This window comes from Zalophus californianus, chromosome 7, assembly GCF_009762305.2.
Source record: "Zalophus californianus isolate mZalCal1 chromosome 7, mZalCal1.pri.v2, whole genome shotgun sequence".
In the NCBI taxonomy this organism is placed as follows: domain Eukaryota; kingdom Metazoa; phylum Chordata; class Mammalia; order Carnivora; family Otariidae; genus Zalophus; species Zalophus californianus.
This window is the reverse complement of record NC_045601.1, coordinates 31,799,477-31,819,827: the sequence shown is the minus strand read 5'-3', so window position 1 is coordinate 31,819,827 and position 20,351 is coordinate 31,799,477. Positions and strand designations below refer to the sequence as shown.

Sequence of the window (20,351 nt, the reverse complement as noted above, 5' to 3'; positions counted from 1 at the left end):
AAAACCTGAATAGTAATTTAAGATAGATGTAAGACAAGGATGACCCTTATCACCACTATCAATATTGCTCTAGAAATTCTAATTAAAGTACAGCAAAGAATACAAATAAGAATCATAATTATTGGAAAGGAGATAAAACTTAGCATTGTTTGAGGATAACATGACTACATAGAATGAAAGTCCAAATAAATCAACTAAAAAGCTAAAATAAATTTTACTGTACACCAGCAATAATGGTTACATAGAAAATATAGTGGTTTAAAAAAGATTTACTCACAATGGGCAAAACACACATACACAAAAGGACAGAATGGGAATAATTTTGAGAGGAACATATGAGAGCAAATGAGGAACACCACAGAAACTTGCTATAAGGTACAGAAAGCTGTCTAAATATTTTTGTTCCTTTTTTTTAAAAAAGATTTTGTTTATTTATTTGATAGAATGAACAAACAAGAGAGCATGAACAGGGGGGCGGAACAGGGCACAAGCAGAGGGCTGAGCAGGGAGCCCAATGTGGGGCTCGATCCCGGGACTCTGAGATCATGACCTGAGCCAAAGTCAAATACTTAACCTACTGGGCCACCCAGGTGCCCCCTCTTGTTCACTTTTTAAAATATGGCGAAGTGATCTCACAGATGAAAGAAGTCTAGGTAGTTTTTGACACTGGGAGTAATTAGCAACAATTTGTCTTACTTTATATTAAATGAGAAGATAAATGTCCCAGAACAAAAATCTAGTCAAATCGATGAAACATAATACATAGTCCTGAAACGGACCATGATCGATGGAAGGACTGAACATCCTCAGAGATCATCAGGTCTGTGAACAGAAACTTGGATGCAAGAAGGTGCAGTGTAATTTCATTTAAAATTAGCTGCTTTACCCCAACCTACTCATGAGCGTAAGTTGCTGTTATTAAATAAATAAACCCAAATCGCTAGGGCTACTCAACATGCAACAGACTGCATGAAATCTGTAGGAGAAACAGTTCAATTGGAAATCAGTGCTTATCATTTAGAATGTTTGCCCGCTTCCTGTTCTGGAGTCTTATTTGAAACCACCATTTGTTCCTCTTTTTCTTTTAGTATATGCCATCTTAATAGGCACAGCATGTCTATTCTGATTATACCTTGTGTTAATCCATCATGTTTAGCTGCACTGATGAATGGCTGCTTCTCTTTCAGTGTAGCCTGGAGCCCAAGAAGGGAATTTGTTTTACCTCATAGAGCTTGTATTTTGAGTCCTGCCATACCCAGGCACAACTTTGAAATATGGTAAAATCCTTCCAGACACTTTCATAACCTTCACTAGCAAGTAACAGAAATTTGGTTTAATTTCCATCATTAAAAAAAAAAAGAAATTGAAATCTAAGTGGTCAATAATAGGGAAATGGTTAAAAAAAAATCTTGGTGGGCACCTGGGTGCCTCAGTTAAATATCTGACTCTTGATCTCAGGGCCATGAGTTCAAGCCCCGTGTTTGGAAAAAAAAATCTTTGTAGATCCATACAATGTAACATTATACGGTCGCCAAAATACTATGTTTTTAAGAATTTTAAATGATGTAGTTCTTTTAGGAGGTAAGCTATGAGTGGTATCTTTATTTTCATTTCATTTCTGTATGACTTTTGATTTTTATTTCTTTATTTTCTGATTTTTTGCAACTTTTTTGAGAATCAAGAACACCTATTATAAGAAGAAGAAGATTAAGTTATTTAAAAATTGGAATATATATTAATAAGGATTCATGGTAAATAGCAAGTCATGTATAAACAATTATTTAATAATATTTGATGTGTACTTTCTTTGATTTTACAAAAAGGCATTTATAGTCAAGCAAATGAATGACAAAACCATTCTAATTTGCATTCCCAAATGCATTCCCTAAATAACTGGAGTAAGGTACTGCTGGCAATTTCATGGCAGTTCATGTAAGGCCTGGAAAATTTCTTTAATGAAGAGCCTTCAATTCTGGACTTGCAAAGCTTCTGTGGATAGTAAAAATGGCAAAGATCACATCTACTACATCTCAATAAGAAGCAAAATATAAGAATCTCTCTACACATTCTTTGGCTCAAATAATTGATAAAAGACCTTGCAATTGGTGCATGTAGTTGATTATGTTGTGATCATAAATATGATCACTACCTGTTTTGCAAAACAGTAAGCAGTAAAAATAATAATTCTATGGATGTGATTCTAAAAATAGTTTATACCGACATGAATCTTTTTGGAAAATTTTACCAAATAGAATCATCTTCAGTGCTTTTCTGAACCAGGGATAGAAAAACGCATAAACCAGTGGATTGAAAGTAGAGTTTAAGTAGCCAAACCAAATCAATGCATCATTCAAGGTGGATGGAATATTGTAGTCCAGGAAAGGATCCATGACCATGCAGACAAAGAAAGGACACCAGCATATTAGGAAAACTCCCATCACAATCCCTAAAGTCTTTGCAGCTTTCCTTTCTTTGCTTTGTGACATTCTATTTTTTTCTTCCAATCCAATTTGAAGCTTCTGATTTGCATTGTGAATTGATCTTGCCTGTCCTTGAGCAATGAAATATATTCTGGAATAGACACACAACATAATAGATCCTGGTATATAGAAAGAAGTCATAAAGGCCAGTACCCCAGATGTTTTGCTAAAGAAAACAGAGCAACCCCCTAGGCAGTGGATGTATTTGTAATACATCTCTTCAGCTCCTTTGAAGTTTAGCTCCAGAAAAATCATTCCAAATGCAAAAAGAGCAGGGACGCTCCAACTAATGAAGATCATCACAAAGATAACCAAGATACTGATCCTGGCTTTGTATCTCAATGGATCACACACAGCATAGTAGCGGTCAATGGAAATGAAGGACAAGTGGAAAATGGATACTGAGCTCAGCATAATGTCAGTGCTGGTGTGAATTTTACAGAAGACTTCTCCAAAGTACCAGCCATGCTCAACAGATCTGACCATGCTATAAGGCATGACCAAGCACCCCAGCAGAAAGTCTGCGGTGGCCATGGAATGAATGAGCCAATTAGTTGGGGTATGAAGTTGCTTGAAGTGTGATATGGAAATAATGACTATCAGATTGCCAATGAGTGTGGTCAGAATTATGAGCACCATTAAACTATACAAGGAAGCACGAACATCATTTGACCTGCTGCTTTTCACACAGGAAATATTAATTATATTGTGGCAAAAAGACATCGTTCCTGAAGGCTGTCCACCAGTTTATTTCTTCCTTTGTGTGTTGAGGAATCTTTCTTCGAAATCCATAATCAGGTTAGGGTTCCTTGTTTTACTTCCATATACCTATTCCAGAAACCCGGGAGGAAAAAAAAAAAGAGAGAGAGAGAATCATTGGCAATTTGATTCCTTTCACTTCTAACACACTATTACTCCTTGCTAAAAAATAGTTATTTTAGAAAGAGCTTTTATTCTTAAGTTTAGTTCCATAGGTCAGTTCAATAACTTTTTTTTAACATCTCCTCGATGCTGAGTACTATGCTAGAAATGAAAAGTTGAATTATCAGGTTGAAATATATGAAACTGCCACTTTTTCTGGTCAGAAAATGTGAAACGATGACTTTTTCATATGCTTCAATTTATAGAAATAGTCTTTGCTCAAAGAAAAGTCCTGTGGGAAATGTTTGTATTCTAAAGGGTAGATATAAATTGCCAGAAATTTTAGAATTAAAATATGTTCGAGAGAAAAAAGTGAAATATTTTAAATGTGCCTCTTGTTCACAGTAATACCCACTAGTGCCTGCTTTTGCCCTTGATAACATATTTCTTATTTTATAATTCATTGTAATGGAAAGAAGCTTACATGCCTTTACTTCCAGTTGGCAAAGCACTTATACATACATTCCAAGCATTACTTCATTTAACATTTTTGCATCTACGATATAAACATTATTCCTTATAAGGAAGACACGACATGTGTTGTTAGTATAATTATACTGGCAAGAAATTGAGTCTCCGTTCATGAAACCATTAAAGCTGGAATATGACCTGAGGTCTCAATTACTAGTACAGTTTCTTTTTTACTAATCCACATTTTCTTTCCACGGCAGAAAGGATCAATTCAGATAAATTACTTTCAAGAACATTAAACTTTGAACTTTCATGTAAGAACATAGGATGTCTTGAAAAGTGGTACCTTTTAGTGAAGTGTGATATTGTTGTCCAAATTATTAAGGATTTTAAATATACAGACCAAAGTCTGTGGTAAGACATACGCAGAAAAAATGGCTGATGTGAGAACCCAGGGAAGCTGAGCTTCAATATGGGCTGTGGGCATGGCACTGGAGCTCTTTTTTTGTTTGTTTTTCTTAAAGCTCTGAAACGCATTAAAATTTTTTTTTCTTTCAATCCCAGTTTTAAAACAAAAGTAAAATCTTGTTAAAACAGAAATGGCTGGGGCGCCTGGGTGGCTCAGTCGTTGGGCATCTGCCTTCAGCTCAGGTCATGGTCCCAGGGTCCTGGGATCGAGCCCCGCATCGGGCTCCCTGCTCATCAGGGAGCCTGCTTCTCCCTCTCCCACTCCCCCTGCTTGTGTTCTCTCTCTCACTGTGTCTCTGTCAAATAAATAAATAAAATCTTTAAAAAAACAAACAAAAAAAGAAATGGCATCTTCTTCCTCCTTATGTCCATTAAAAATCCCAAAGCTCCATGAGAGCTGGTATAAAAACATCCCCTTTGGGGGTACCTGGGTGACACAGTCAGTTAAGCCTGAGCCTCTTGATTTAGGCTCAGGTCCGGATCTCAGGATCATGAGTTTGAGACCCTCTCCCCCACCCCAAGACTGCTTCTCTCCTTCTCCCTCCTCCTCTGTCCCTCCCCTTACTGGAGTGTACACTCTCTCTCTCTCTCTCGATTTCTCTCTCTAAAAATAAATAAATAAATCTTTTAAAAAATATCCCCTTTGTTTCTATATGATTCTGAATTTTCAACTAAATTCTAGAATTTTCAATATATTTTGAAATATATATATATATGTATGTATAAATATATATGTATGTATATATATGAAGAGAGGGAGAGAGGGAATTTGGAGGAATGTGAATTTCTGGCAGTCGATGAACAACCTGCCCAATGTTGAAATGCGAGAAAATAGCAACAAGTTTTAGAATATTCCAGGAGTCTGCCTTCCTTTTCATTTCCTCCCATTCCTTCTGGGCTGACAGTTTAGATCAAGACTACATAGAAATCTAAATGTATCCATAACTGGAAGTGCAGGAATAAAAATAAATAAAATATTTAGGTACTAAAATGCATATTTTAATAAATTTAAAACACCTGTCCTCCAATCCCTTCAAATATAATACTCTTCCATAAAAACAATAAATTCCTCAGAAAGAATTATTTTTAAATCCACGTCTTCCGATGATCCCCTTATATTTCCCCTTTATGGGAAAGGAAAATAAACAAAACCTCTTTGAAAGAGTCATTTACACTCCTCGTCTTTCTTCTTCTACTAACCTTTTGAATAAACTCTAATAAGACTTTTATTGTAAACACACCACCAAAAAAAATTTTTTTTCAGCTAAGACAGCAGAAGAGATGATTTATGGTAACGTGTTACATTCAGCCACAAATGAAAACAGAATTAGTCCAGAAAGTCACAGGTCCAGGGCAAAGGACCAAAAGGGACTATTTTGGTATGAGCAAGGTGGATTTCTCAAAGGTGGTCATTGTGATCAGATGGTGAAGGATGTTCTGGACCCACTGAACCAAGTTCTAAAAAGTAGGCAAGCAGTCCAAACGTTGGTACAAGCGTCGCTGGCCTCTCACTTTCCTTATTTCTGCTCCTGTGGCTTCCACGGGCGTACAAGTCAGCACTTTACTTGGACCTCTGCTCCATCTTTCTTCCTTGACCCTTCAGCCTGTGCATGTGCTGCTTCCTCTCATGGGGCAGAGGTTTCCAAGAAGGTGGCATTAAGGCCAAGAGCTCAAAACAGTTTTTTAATTTTGTTGTCCTAGGTTATTAAACCCAGTGGTAAATTCTCAGGCTTCTCCTTCCTTGACCTCCTAGATACTTCTTGAAACAATTCCTTCCCTTGCAGCTCTGAATTCAATGGCTACTCTTTTCAGTCTCCATTGCTAGGTTTTCCTGAATTCACTTGCCTTGAGGCTAGTCCTTTGTTCCCTTCTCTGCTTATATCTGCTCCCTATTTATAGTCTCCTGGCTTTAAGCTAATCTATATGCTGAGGAGTCTCAAATGAATACCTCCGGCCATGACTTCCCCCCCTACATTCTGGACAAACATGTCCTGCTGTCTAGAGAATATCACCACTTACTGTGTCTAAAGCCTCCAATCTTCTCCACAACAGGTGTCCATCTCCTCTTCCTTCCTACACATCTCAAAAATGGCAACTCCATTCTTGAAAATCCTCAGTCTTACAGCTTAAAGTGATTATTGACCACTCTCTCTCACACTCAGTAATAAAGTCAATCTATCAGTAAGTATCTTGACACTTCACTGAAAATATATCCATGATTGGACCAGTTCTCATGGTCCCAGCCACCAACCACTGTCAAATTAGTAGCCTCCCAACTGGTTTCCCTGCTTCTTTTCTTTTTTTCCCCTTCCTTTCTAGCTTAATTCTAGAGTCTTGACTTGAGTACCTAGCTTCAAAGCCAAAGAGTGGATTGGTTCCTTCCTCACCATTGTTTCAGAAAAGGTAAAGAATATGAATGAATTCTGTGGATGGTGTGGAAAGCATGTTCAACAGATGATGTTAAACAGAGGAGAAATTCATTCTGTTTGCCATCAGTTGTAATAATTAGTTATAAAGTCAAGGAAAGAGTCCCATAGGGCCCCTTGAAAAGGTAATCATGGCGTACAGAGGAGAATGTCATAGTTTTTGTTTTGTTTTGTTTTAAGGAAGAATTGCCTTCTATTGATACGTCATTTTCAAATTACTGATACAAACTTGTCAGAGAATAATTATGTATTTTGCCCAACATCAATCTGCAAAAAGTTTCCAAACATAAGTGCATTTCTTGTTCAATTTGCAAAAATAAATAAAGGCTTTCTATCTGAAAGCATTTACATTCCTAGCTCTCTAAAGTAAACATTAAGAAACAAAGTACAAAAAATGATCTGCCGGCCTCTGAAGAGTCCACTCAGTTACATGAAGTGTTTTTTTTTCACAACACTTTTTTAGATTCAAAAGGTATTTACATCCTAGAAACTGGAGGATCTTATTTCAAACCCTTCAGTCCGTTTCCATGGCACCAATACAGCACTCCTTGGTTACCAGAAGTCGCTTTAGTTGACTGTGGAATTTCTCAATCTTCTTTACACTAGGGCTTGGTCTGTTCTTTGCACCAAACTAAATCACTTGTTACTTTAATACACGAAGTCCCATCGGAATGCCAGTTTGTGAGAACCACACGTGCCTTCATAGGGCTGGCGAGGTCCTTTCTCAGCCGCGCTGCTGAACATCTCCCAGGTCTAATAGTTTGGCATCCTGCGCCTGCTGTCGAGCTCCAGAGGAGGTGAGGTCAGGCCCGCATGCTGCGCCCCCTGGCCCACCTCCAAAGTCATAGCTTTTTAAAACTCAGGCAGCAATCACTGGCATGCAGGTGAACAGAACCAGGGAGAGGCAGAAGTGACACTAGCCTAGATGAGGAATTTCTCAGCATGTTACAACCCTACAGGAGAAAGTCAACTGAGCTCCAAAGTACATTTAGGGAGACATCAAGATCTTCTGCCCCTTACCCCAAGGAAACTGGCAGTTATTCAAGGAAAACAACAGTAAAATGGCCTGGAGTTGCAACAGTGCAGAACCTTCTAGTATGTCCTAACCCAGATGCATAAGCCAGATAGAAATGTAAAAAAGCAGTTTCCTAGCAGAAAGTGTAGAGCAGTTAAATTCCTGGGGAATTCAAGGCAAAGACCACTTGATACCTTAAAGGAAACTAAGAATAAACAACTGTCCTTGACCCAGATAGAAGCCAGAATCTCAATGCCTTGTTGGCTTGTTTGGATTTTTTAAGTGACTTTCTGTTTCTTCTAGATGGTGACTTTGTGGTTAGCACATAATGTAAAATGAGGGATAGGGATATGAAACATTATAACTCAGGATTTCATTTTTTGTTCTAGAACTTTCCATAGATATTCTGTACTTGCTTTTATACAAAACTGAAGTACATAATACCCTGACTGATTTGAGGGAGGGAATTCAAAAGTAATGCAGACTTAAATTACAACTAAATTTTGTTTTAACCCAAATAGATTGCTGTTTTATGATTGTTCTACTGCTCCCAGATAATATTAAAAATTGTATGGGGGCGCCTGGGTGGCTCAGTTATTAAGCGTCTGCCTTTGGCTCAGGTCATGATCCCAGGGTCCTGGGATCGAGCCCCGCATCGGGCTCCCTGCTCCTCGGGAAGCCTGCTTCTCCCTCTCCCACTCCCCCTACTTGTGTTCCCTCTCTCGCTGTGTCTCTTTGTCAAATAAATAAATTAAAAATCTTTAAAAAAAAATTGTATGGTCCTACATAAACTATTGTACTCAAACTTTTGGCAAACTTTCAAAGTTTCAGATGATTCTTGCTTAACCAATATGTGACCATTTGATCATCATAAGAAAACATTGTCAGCCAATGCAACCAGTTCAGTTAATGAAAGGTCACGAGTCCATGGTGCTCAAAAGAGATACAGGATTTAAAGTATGCTAGGAAAAAGCCATACAGTCTGTGTGAATCCAGTGAATAGTTCTCAAGTTTGTTTAGAGACCATAATTGCCTTCTCCCAATAGATGGGACTGGAAACTTGTTGATCCTACATTTAGTTCCAGAACCAAGAAAGCAGGATGTTATTAACCATGCCTTAAAATGAAAAAATAATTCTTAGAATAAGATCTTCTGAAAGGGTTTTCAAGTCCCCGCTAAAAGAGCAGTGGGTTGGGCGCCTGGGTGGGTCAGATGGTTAAGCCTCTGCCTTCGGCTCAGGTCACGATACCGCGATCCTGGGATCGAATCCCCGGTTGGGCTCCTTGCTCAGCGGGAAAGCTGCTTCTCCCCTTCCCACTCCCCCTGCTTGTGTTCCCTCTCTCACTGTCTCTCTCTCTCTGTCAAATAAATAAATAAAATCTTTAAAAAATTAAAAAAATAAAAGAGCAGTGGGTGTAGCAAGCCTAAACTTTCTAATCTAGCAAGACCCCATCCTATGAGAGATTGTTGCCAGAGGTTATGTGTCCCCCGTCAGAGTTTCCGTAGAAACTAAAACTGCTGATATTTGCAGGGCTAGCTCACTTTCTTCTTCTCTAATTAAAGATATCTGGTAAGTACATGCATTCACAGTCGATACAGTCCAGAATTTAACTTGATAATACAGTGGATATAATTTGGTATCTTCCTACAAATCCAAAACCCCAAAATAATGTACCTTTACAGGAACAAAAATAAGGCTGACCTCAGTATACATGGAGCTATGAGGAGAAAAATTTGAAACTAGAGAATTTTGTATGCAAGAAATGTACTTATGGACTGTGAAAGATGGTGTACTATATTCAAATGTTCATAAAACATACTACCCATGTATTCTTTTTGAAAAAAAAAGAATTATTTGCAGAGAAGCATCGGATGCTTGTGGAAGGCATGAGAATTAGGATCTCAAGAATTGGGAAATGGGGCACCTGGGTGGCTCCGTCTCGTTGGGCATCTGCCTTCGGCTCAGGTCATGATCCCAGGGTCCTGGGATCGAGTCCTGCGTCGGGCTCCCTGCTCAGCTGGGGGCCTGCTTCTCCCTCTCCCGCTCCCCCTGCTTGTGTTCCCTCTCTCGCTGTCTCTCTCTGTCAAATAAATGGATGAAATCTTTAAAAAAAAAAGAAAAAAAGAATTGGGAAATGAAGCCATAAAAGGTCTAATAATTAACTTTTTACAAATCAAACAGAGGATTGAGTTTAAATAATTCTGGCAGGGGTACCTGGGTGACTCAGTCAGTTAAGCATCTGACTCTGGGATTGAACCCGTGTCCATGTTGGGCTCCCTGCTCAGCAGGGAGTCTGCTTCTCTCTCCCCCTCTGCCCCTTTCCCGCTTGTGCTCTCTCTGACTCTCTCTCAAATAAATTAAAAAAATCTTTAAAAATATATAATAAAATAAAATAGTTCTGGCAAATTTTTCTTTAAAATTGAAATGCAGTTGATGAAGAGACACATCTTTTAAAAATAAGTTATAGGAAAATCATACCATTTACAAACTGGAAGCAAGCATCGTAAACAGCCTTGCCTGTGAAAGAAAGGTGGAAACCCAGACTTTAACAGCCTGGCCTGCCAAAACTGTCTACACCCTCAATAAGAGCGCTCAAAGTTCACAATTCATTTTAAGAAAACAGCAATAGAGGCACAGAGAGGGGTCAAGTCAATTAGAAAAGGTGGTTGGCTACTCTAGAGGCAGACAAGTGAGAACTTTAAACAAAACTTAGTAAAAACACCCAAGGACATCAAATTAGTGCACAGAAAAGGTTCTACAACCAAAAGAAATAATATCAAGGTATTTTTACAATCCATAAAGAATTTATAAAAGAGAATAATCACAGCTGAAGACTAAGTCACTGACCCTGGAAATCTAATGGAAGAATATCACACACACTAAGCTACAATACAAAGAAAGAAGAATTCACTCACTTTTTTTTTCATAAATATGGAGTGAATGCCTTCCCTCCATCAGACACTAGGTCCTGGGGTGACCAGACCCAACAAAACTTCCTGCCCCTTGAGGAACCTACATTCCAGTTTGGGTGAGGGACACAGACAATAAACGTGATCAATAAATAAGAAGTTAGGTTGCAATGTCTGCTAAGGGGAAAAAATAAAGCAGAGAAGGGAGAGCTGCGATGTTTGGGAGGAGGATTGAACTTTAGGGTAAGGTAGCCATGGAAAACTTAAATAAGAAGCTGACTCTGAATGAAACACCTGAATGAACTGAGGAGCTAACCACATGGACACGTAGGGGAAGAGCAATCTAGGGAGAGGATACAGCAAGCTCAAAGGCCCTGAGACAGGAACATGATCTAGTGTGTTTGTAAAATTAGCAGATTGCAATGTGGCTGGAGCAGAGCCAGCAAAAGCAGAAGAAGAGATGGGGGAACCAGGGAGGCTGTACAAAGCTACACTGAATTGGGCCTCACAGGTCAGAGTAAGAATTTTAGCTTTGCCTTTGAATGAAAAGGGAAGACACTGGTGGGTTTGAACCCAGCAACATGATCTGACAGGTTCTGGCAGGTTCACCCTGGCTACTGTGCTGAGAACAGAGGCAGAGGGTAAGGACAAAGGTGAGGGAAGCTGCCACTATAACCTGGTGAGGGAAGATGATGGTTTGGGCATAGTAGTGGTGGTGAGTGTAGAGAGTAGTGGCCAACTTTGGAAATATTCTGAAGATACAGCAGGCAGGATTTACACATCGACTGAGTGCAGGCTGGGAGGAAGTTATCAAAGGAAATAGGAAGGCTTTTGGTTTGAGCAGCTTGAAGTGGGGGGCTCCCATTTACAGAGATGGAAAAGATGGTGGTTGGAGAAGGTCAAGGAGCAGGAGAAAATTGGGAGTTGGGTTTTGAATTTGTGAAGTTGGAGTTTTGTGCTAAAGAGTGTGGCTTTTAGTGCCCACTGTCTCTGTTCAAGTCCAGTCAGGCCTGGCCATTCACCTGTTCTGTGCCTTTGGACAGGCTACCCAACTTCTTGGCGCTACAGTTTTCTTATGGAAAAAAAAAAAAGAAAAAAGGAGGGGCACCTGGGTGGTTCAGTCGGTTAAGTGTCTGCCTTCAGCTCAGGTCATGATCCCAAGGTCTTGGGATTGAGGCCTGAATTGGGCTCCCTGCTCCATGGGGAGCCTGCTTCTCCCTTTCCCTCTGCATAGGGCTCCCCCTGGTTGTGCGCTCTCTCTCTCTCTTTCTCTGCCAAATAAATAAATAAAATCTTAAAAAAAAAATGAGAAAAAAGAAATCTATTTCCTGGGCTTTTATAAGGCTGGAATGAGTGTTTACAATATCATCTTGTGAGTAGTGTTTATCAAATAAGTAAACATCCCAGAGAAATGTTATAGACATGTTAAGGAAATGTGTAAAAAGTCTCAGAAACCTTTACAAGAATACACATATATTTAAATCAATATGAAAAAGATGCATTCTAAAGGGTTATTATAGGCAGAGGGAAAGGAATGGGCCAAGGGGGATAAACAGGGAAAAATCAAAATGAAACAAAAGAAAGAGGGGTAGTGTGTCATAAGGGAATGGGCTGTCTTATTAACTGCTATAGCCTCAGGGCCTGGGAAATGTCTAGAACATGTACGGAGCACAAAAAATGAATAAAGCCTTGAATGAATGAACAAATAAACTGAGGAGTTCAGTAGCTCATTTCTGTGCCCCCTGGGGCCTATATAAAATAAGGTACATACACTTAGCCTGGCTCTGATTCCAAAGATAAGAAAGAAAATGTTATAGCCATCCAGTTAGAAATTCTTTCATTGTGGTGATAGTATTACAGGTGTTTGCATGTGTCCAAACTCTCAAGTTGTACCTGTTAAATGTGTACGGTTCTTTACATATCAATTAAATGTCAACAACACTGCTTTAAAAAAACAAAGAAGGGAAGACGATCAGGCTACCATAGGATTTATTTGTAATTTTGGAAGCCAGGGGGCAGTGGAATGAGTTTAAAAACTATTAAGAAAATAGCAACTCAACAGTCTTATATTCAGTCAAAATGGTAGTCACAGGAAGGCAAAAGAAAGATAACAAATATGCATTTATAACCACCTTCTGAGAAACTCTAGGAAATACTCTAACAGTATAAGAATTAAATCAAACCAAAAATTTCTAAATAGCCAGAGATGAAGAATAAAAGCAACAACAGTGAGTAATATTATCTAAATTAAGATTTATTTTAACACAAAAAGGATTATAAACATAGGATACAATATAATGCTTGTTACATAAGGATTTTTGAAATGAAAAACATGTATTTCAAGAAACCATTTAATGTTAACCCGGAACTTAAAATCTCAGCTATCTCGATGTCCCCCAGTTGTTATCAGGTTGGTAAGAGGCTAGCAAGTTAAACTTCTTGACAAGATGACAAGATGTATAGCTAATCATTTATTTTGGCAAGTTTCTCTAGGAGTATTTTTTAAAGTTTAAAATGCCCATGTTGTTCAACACAGCAGTAGTTTTTGTAACAGCAACAGAAGTAAAAACTAAAATAGTCTGAACCTCTATCAGACATATACACATCAGTAGACATGATATATGTTCAATAAGATGTTAAATTAGGACGCCTGGGTGGCTCAGACAGTTGAGTGTCTGCCTTCGGCTCAGGTCATGATCCCAGGGATCAAGCTCTGTGCCAGGCTCCTTGCTCCACAGGGAGTCTACTTGTCTCTCTGCCCTTCTCCCCACTCATTCTCTCTCTCGCTCGCTCAAATAAATAAATAAATAATAAATCTTAAAAAAATAAGATGTTAAATGAGTTGGTTCTTTTTACATAGAGACATAGAAAGATGTCAATGATACCTTGTCAAGTAAAGAAAAAAAAAAAACATTGGGCGCCTGGGTGGCTCAGTTGTTAAGCGTCTGCCTTCGGTTCAGGTCATGCATGATCCCAGGGTCCTGGGATTGAGCCCCGCATCGGGCTTCCTGCTCCGTGGGAGGCCTGCTTCTCCCTCTCCCACTCCCACTGCTTGTGTTCCCTCTCTCACTGTGTCTCTCTCTCTCAAACAAATAAATAAAATCTTAAAAAAAAATTTGCAAAGTGTTTTAAAATACCGTGTATAGGGGTACACATACTGACATACAAACACACACACACACACACACACACACACACATATTTGTATAAGCATGAAAAATAGGTATGTAATGGTATACTCCAAATGCTCAGTATCATTTATTCAGACATGGTGAGATTGAAATTAAAAAAAAAATTAAAATTAAACAACATAAAAGAGAAATAATACCAAATTTTAGAAAAAAATTTTCCTGGGTGGCAAAATAACAGGTGAGTTTTACTTTCTTCTCTCTAATTTCCACGTATTCCAGGCTTTCTACTATGAGAATGTTTCACTTTCATAACTAGAAAAAATTATTTAATAAAATTAAATTGATTGTTAATGAATTGCTCCAAATGAAAGTTTAATGAAACTTGAAAAAAACTATTGGTGAATAACTATTAACAAATTATACAATTTGGGTTTTTTGTGGTTGTATAATTCTTTATATGAGTTATTAATCCATTTTAACATTATATTAAAATTAAAATTTTGCTAAATTTCTGAACTGAACCCATATCCTGTTTTTGTTCTATACAAATTTAGAAATATAATTAGATAAACTTGATAATAATTTTATTCCAAAAATATGTTTGCAACTCTGTAATCTCTCCAGTATTCCTTATTAAAATACTAAAAGTATTTTTTTTAAATACTTATTTTATTTTTTTAAGATTTTATTTATTTATTTGAGAGAGAGACTGAGCACAAGCAGAGAGAGTGGCAGAGGGAGAGTGAGAAGCAGACTCTCCACCGAGCAGGGAGCCTGATGCAGGGCTCAATCCCAGGACCCTGGGATCATTACCTGAGCCGAAGGCAGACACTTAACCAACTGAGCCACCCAGGCACCCCCAAAAATACTTATTTTAAAGGCAAGAAAGAGTCAAGGGGCAGAAGAAACAATGTTTTCAAATACTTAAGTCATGAGTCTTGATAGGGGACATCACTGGAAGCAATCTGTTTCCATCTTGAAGAAACAGGAATCATGGCAAATTCCATTTGTTTGCTTATCCATCAACGTGGACAGACAAGAAGAGAAAAAACAATTTCTAGCAGTACTATAAGTAGGTAAATAGACTATACCTGAAAGTTTTTCTGCTATGTAGACCTGCATAAGATAATATGTATCAGATTTAGGTCATCATAACTAAAAGATTCATGTTAGTCAATCTAATACATGGCATGTAGACACAAAAAGACACGCACGCACACACACAACACACACTAAATAGGGAAGTCATTCAACAATGGGCCAGGATTTTCCCACCAAATAATATTTGTGCAAATAAGATTTTAGTTCTGTAGTTTAGTATATAGTAACAATAACATACGATTTCATTTTAAAACCTGAAAAAATCTCTATGAAGATCCTTTACATAATGTTAAAACCAGCCAACATACACAGAAGGAATGTCCTTCTTCATTTACAAGAAAAGGAGATTAAAAAATCATGTTCCAACATTTCAAGTTTCCTAGGTTTTCATAGGTGAATTTTTAATAAAAGTGAAACATTTTAAAAGTACATATAAAGCAAGCTATTTAAAAATATATAACTATTTTTCAGCTTCTCTTACTAACATAGGTTTTAAGTAACTAAATTACAGGAACCTTGTTAACTTTTCTATTAAATAATCATAAATTTTTAATGTATAAGTACCAAACCGCTGATAACTTTTATGATCTTCAGAGTTCTCTCAATAAAAGATGTCCAAGGCCCCCAGGCTAGTCCCTGCTTTTTGATGTGGCTGTTGAGTGCATTCAGACCTACCTTCTCAGGTAAGAGTGAAGAGAGAGTGGATGAGCTGGGAGCAGAAACACAGCCTCTGGGAGGAGGCCCACTGCATCTGTCCCCTGCAGAGCTGCTACTGGTTAGAGCCACCCATTGCGCTCTGATAGGCCACAGTTCACATAGACAAGTGATGCAAATATTAAAATCTGGAAAAGATAAGCCGATAATAAATCTTTCATAAACAAGGTAACAATACATTATTGATACATGTAACTGGGAGGTGCTTTTATTCTAAACCAGCATCAGGAAGCTAGCAGTGAGCAAACTAAATAGAGAAGGTAAATATTACCATTACTTTAAAAAAATAATCTCAAACATGGGCCACCAGTAACCACAGTCATGGTGTTAACAGCATATGTATAAGAACACATGTCCATTAAAACTGCCTTAATTGTTGATTGATTTGAAAGAAAAGTACTCCTGTATTAGACAACTTTACAAAGGAAATAACTAGCACCAAAAAAACAGTTCAGCTTCAAAACAGGTAACTTATAAGGACTAGTTTGAAAAATTAGAATGTACTTAAACCCAATAACATTCTATGGGTAGAAAATAAGTTAAAACAACGGCTTTCCCAAACTTTGTTTTAACCGCAATAGGAAGAAATATATTTTATATCATGACTCTCAACTCAATATACATGTAGGTAAGCATCCACAACAGAAGCAAATGTTTTCATTAAAAATTATGCTTACTTCATTCAACCCACTCTGATATTTTCTATTTTCTTTTTTTAATAACTGGCACTTATACCCCAATAATGTTACTAACCGCAATTATAGAAACACTGCGTTAGAGGTGAGATGGTCACATATATGTAGCCCATCAAGTTTTAACTCCTCTAAATAAAACTTCCAAAATGACCCTCTCACACATGGAGCCAGCTCCTTCAATGTAGCACGATGACTAGCTTAACAAGCACAATTTCTCATCTATGTCTATTTGTTATTCTGCCCCAGGAAATCATAGGATCATTGTGATAGACTATTACTGGTCCTAATTCTGCACTCTGTTAGCATCTACACCTATGTCTTTTCTTCACTGAGAATAAGGGTTTCTTCCCTGTTCTTCATACTTCAGCTTTGCCACTTTACTTTTTTGGCCAAAAGAATATAGACAGAAATAAAAGTGTGCCAGTTCTAAGCCTTGTCTTTTTTTTTTTTTTTTTAGAAGATTTTATTTATTGGGACGCCTGGGTGGCTCAGTCGGTTAAGCGTCTGCCTTCGGCTCAGATCATGATCCCAGGATCCTGGGATCGAGTCCCACATCAGGCTCCCTGCTCAGCAGGAGGCCTGCTTCTCCCTCTGCCTGCCGCTCCCCCTGCTTGTGCTCTCACTCTCTCTCTCTCTCTCTCTGGCAAATAAATAAATAAAAAATCTTTTTAAAAAAAAGAAAATTTTATTTATTTATTTGAAAGAGAGAGAATGAGTGAGAGAGAGCACAAGTGCAGGAAGGGTCAGAGGGAGAGGGGGAGCAGGCTCCCCTGCTAAGCAGGGAGCCCGATGTGGGGCTCGATCTCAGGACCCTATGATCATGATCTGAGCCAAAGGCAGACGCTTAACCGACTGAGCCACCCAGGCGTCCCTCTAAGCCTTGTCTGGAGGAGGACTCCCATATTTATGAATGTCTTCCGTGCCCTCCCATGAGGAAACCATGCCCCAGTGAAGCCCACTGATCCAAGAAGGATGAGAGAATGTGGAACAGATTGGGTCATAGAGGTATGAGGCATACGGCCGAGCCACCCTAGCTGACCCCACAGATTCATGAACATAAGTTGCTATATTTTAAGCTACTGACTTTTGGGGTGGTTTGTTATACAGCATTTTAATGATAACAGATTACTGGGCTAATTGTGTTTCTGAAAGAAGCCACTGAGCTTTATTACCCCATTCTCCCGCCTTGCAGAAAACTGACACCACACGATGGGTTACCTGTGATCTAAATAGCCATTAACAAAAGCTGCCAGAGCAAAACCAGAAAAGCATAAAATGAAAATTACCCTTTACTAAGTGAAGCTGACATTTTACTAGGTGAATATAACTCCTGTTTCAGAAATTTCCAGATATTCTGTTCAAGAAATAAGATACAAGTTCACTTCTTATAACAGTAAGTAGAAAATATCATTCACCTTTCCAAACATGAGTTCAGTGTTTGCCTGAATCATACATACACCTGTCGTTTTGTGAGTGTTCTTTGAAAGTAAGTACAATGCTTCGCGTAGTGGAGTTTAGTAAGCTCTAGGAAATCAGAGATCTCGTCTGCTTTGTTCATTACTGTCTTCTCATACCTAAAATAGTGCCTGCAAATCAGTTGCTCAATAAATATTTGTTGGTTGAATGATGATAAATTACGAGTTAATTATTCATTTTTAAAGGTTTTTCAAAGTATTACCTGACTATGGAATTCTCATAATTTCACTTGTGTTAAATATAAAACTCCCCTGAAGTCTTCTTTTCATTTTATGTCACATTCTTTCTTTTAACCTGAACATTTATTTAGCTGATAATCACTGGGTGTCAAGCTTGTGAGATAAAATATAATTATGATTCTTCCTTCCAGGAATATGTAGCTAATGGTGAGTTAGATGTGCAAACAAATACAGTATGATAGAGAAAGTGCTGACTTGAACTAGAAAGGCTGAGTTATGGTAGCACATAAGAAAGACCTGGAAACCTCACATGGTAGCCAGGAAAGATTGCTCACAGGAGGTCACATATAAGATGAATCTGGAAAGGTCTCAGAGAACTTCACAAACAAGCTATACTTATAATAGGGAAATATACACAAAAACTTTGTATTTAATCTTAATGAAATAATTTCATAGTGGAAAATTAAAATAGTTTAATTGGTAACAATCACGTCTTACATTTTTATTATCTTATTCCAGCATCATTTTTATCAAAAGAAGTGTTTTGACTGTGTACATTAGGCATTCAAGTTACTTTTTCCTTCTTGTTACACACACACACACACACACACACACACACACACACAAGAAAATAGAAACTAGCAAGTGTCTAAATCCCACTATCTAAGCCTAATGAATTCCAAGTTAATGATTAGCTTTATCCCTCTTGCTTTATTTGCAAAGAACAAAATTGAGGTATCTTGGTTTGGCATGTTTCAGTGGGTATGTTGATGAGGTTTTCAAAATATATATATATATTTTAAAGATATTTATTTTAAAGAGAGAGAGAGAGAGAGCATAAACAGGAGGGACAGGGAGAGGGAGAATCTCAAGCAGACTCTGAGCCGAGCGCAGAGCCCTACGTAAGGCTTAATTTCATGACCCTGAGATCATGACCTGAGCCAAAATCAAGAGTTGGACATTTAACTGACTGCACCACTCAGGCACCCCTCAAAAAATATTTGTAAAGTTATTTCTATTATATGTGAATATACTAATTGAGCCCTTATTATGAATGGAATTAAGTACTAAAGTAGTATTTTCACTTAATCCTCATAATAACCAAATGGAGTAGATATCATTATTTCCACTTTATAGGTTATGATGAGTTTGGGAGAATTTAAATGGCTTTTCCAATGTCATATTACTAGCAAACAGCAAAGCCAGAAATCAAGTTAATATTTCTTAAACACCTGACCCCATGTTCTGAAGGAAGATTCTACACTGCCTCCAGAGAACAGCTTTGTAATTATGTATAGCAGTTCATTATTGAAGAAAACATCACAATCTCATAAGGGATGAAAATTTTTAATGAAATGGACTGTGTGAAGGCAGGAACGAGTCAATAGAAAAATTTGCAGTAATATTATTGCTTTCTTGCTATTCACGTTTTCTTAGAAATGAAAAAATATCTGGGAGAAATGAAAGTCTCTCCACTGACACAGGCTAGAGCATTCGTTCTCAAGGTGGTAAGGTGCCCCCCCCCACCCCCCACCGGGGACATTAGGCAATATCTGGAGACATTTTTAATTGTCACAACTGGGGGGTGTGGGATGGGAAGGGTGTTATGGGCACCTAATAAGTAGAGGCCAGGGATGCTGCTAAACATCTTTTAATGCATGGGACAGTCCCCACAACAATTATCCAGCCCAAAATGACAATGGTACCAAAGTTGAGATACACTGGGTTAATTGATACTCTCAGTCATTATGAGTATTAAGATTCTCCTAACTAATATTTTCAGGAAAAACAACTTTAAACTACATTCTTTGGAGAAAAGGGGGACTTCAAGAAAAAAAAAAAAAAAAAACACTGCCTAAAAGAATGGGCATAGGCTAGGACTAGAAATAAAATAACAATCATCCACTTCCCAGTTTTACTGAAAACTTTATACATGGGCATGTTGCCAAACTTCTGGGAACATGAGCTTCGCAATTACAAAATGAAGGGTTTATCATTGAATCATTGAATGATTCTTAATGATGGCATGATCCATGTCCCTGGATATGCATCCAGTTTGCCTGTTGGTCTGGAGTTTGAGTGGGACATTCTTGTAGATATCGTGAGCTTGATGAAGACAGAGACCGTATAGGCTTTGTTCACTGCTGTATTCCCTGGACCTGGCACATAGTATGTGCTCAGTAATGACTGGTTGATTGACTGCCTGAGATTTGTAGCAGATTAGCTGAATATTTGTGTCGATAACACAGGAGGAGTCAGAACCCGTGATAAGAAGGCATCATTCTTTTTTTTTCCAAGATTTTATTTATTTATTTATTTGACAGAGAGAGACACAGCGAGAGAGGGAACACAAGCAGGGGGAGTGGGAGAGGGAGAAGCAGGCTTCCCGCGGAGCAGGGAGCCTGATGCGGGGCTCAATCCCAG

General features: G+C 38.1%; 1 protein-coding gene and 1 pseudogene across 1 annotated transcript; both read right to left on the bottom strand.

Moving 5' to 3' along the window:
• Positions 1-1,874: 1,874 nt before the first annotated feature.
• On the bottom strand, positions 1,875-15,662 carry TAAR1 (trace amine associated receptor 1). Its single transcript, XM_027603257.1, has 2 exons — positions 15,539-15,662; positions 1,875-3,308 (listed from the first exon to the last, which is right to left on the bottom strand). Exon 2 carries the CDS (start codon positions 3,201-3,203, stop codon positions 2,187-2,189), a length of 1,017 nt encoding a protein of 338 aa, XP_027459058.1. The 5' UTR covers positions 3,204-3,308; positions 15,539-15,662; the 3' UTR covers positions 1,875-2,186.
• Positions 7,221-7,474, bottom strand: LOC113927434 (annotated as a pseudogene).
• Positions 15,663-20,351: the final 4,689 nt, after the last annotated feature.